Raw genomic sequence first — 1,040 nt, 5'->3', positions numbered from 1 at the left:
GTAGGGTAGGCCACCGGCTCCACAGAGCTGTGCGACGGGCCGAGCGTCAGGGTAGGGTAGCCCACCGGCTCCACAGGGCTGTGCGACGGGCCGGGCGTCAGGGTAGGGTAGGTCACCAGCACCACAGAGGTGTGTGACGGGCCGGGCGTCAGGGTAGGGTAGGCCACCGGCTCCACAGAGCTGTGCGGCTGGCCGGGCGACTTCGGTTGGCGAGGACTCGACGCACACGACATACTTTACCTTGGAGCCGATCTGGTTGCCGCATTGGCCGGCCTGCAGGTGGACGATCTCCCTCATGGTTGTTGCTGAGGATATCCTTGACGGTCGTAGAGTGTTGGCCTCGGCGTCAATCCGATGGACGGTCGCAGGGTTGTCCTGGACGGCGACCTGCTTGTCGGCGGGTGGGATCGAGGCGGACCGGACGGTTCGGCGCAAGCAGGCGTGGAGGCGGCGGCTCTGGACGGCGGGACGACGGCGCTGCAGCACGGCGCACTCGGGCACGAGGCGAGACGGGCTAGGACTGCCGGCCGGCGCGGCGCAACGGCAGCGGCGGCGGCGCTCCAAGCCCCCGGGCCCCACCCCGCCGCGCCCGGCGCGCCCCGCCACGCCACGACGGTGCAGCACCGGGCCGGGGCGAGGCAGCCATGCTCGCCGTCGATGTTGCTGCCGAGGCCCATGTAGCGGGATCTATCCATCTATCCGGACTTCCATGTACCCAGCTATCCTAGTCTCAATCTATCCATCCATCTGTCCACTCATCTTTGATGGCTTTGGTCCACATGCGGGTCCGCCGGTCCACCACACCAGCCATGGACTTATTGTCTCGCGCAGCTGTTTCAGTTTCGGGAGCGTCGCGGCGTACGCAGACCGACAGGGGCGGCGCCGCCGGGGGCAGCAGCGGCTGACGTCATGGAAGCGAGGCGGGGACATGCCGCATGGACACGTGACGGACGGTCCAGACAGTCGTTGTGCCCAAGACTGCAGGGCGGCGCGTCGACGCGTGGGCCCGCGTGGGCGGGGGGCTAGAGGTCAAACAGCCC

At 68.5% G+C, this 1,040-nt stretch overlaps 1 protein-coding gene across 1 annotated transcript in view; it reads right to left on the bottom strand.

The window, feature by feature from the left end:
* The window catches only part of LOC127751650 (tubulin beta-3 chain-like), a 16,056-nt gene extending 15,512 nt beyond the window's left edge, over positions 1-544 (bottom strand). The window contains exon 1 of the mRNA XM_052275507.1: positions 241-544. Within this exon, the coding sequence (XP_052131467.1) occupies positions 241-297 (57 nt within the window). The 5' untranslated portion in view covers positions 298-544. The remainder of the gene's footprint in view (positions 1-240) is intronic.
* Between the last annotated feature and the right edge of the window lie 496 nt (positions 545-1,040).

This window comes from Frankliniella occidentalis, unplaced genomic scaffold (genome assembly GCF_000697945.3).
Source record: "Frankliniella occidentalis isolate FOCC.00 unplaced genomic scaffold, Focc_3.1 Scaffold8, whole genome shotgun sequence".
NCBI classification, from domain to species: Eukaryota; Metazoa; Arthropoda; class Insecta; order Thysanoptera; family Thripidae; genus Frankliniella; species Frankliniella occidentalis.
Note: the sequence above shows the minus strand (reverse complement) of the source record. Positions and strands in the feature narration are given on the sequence as shown.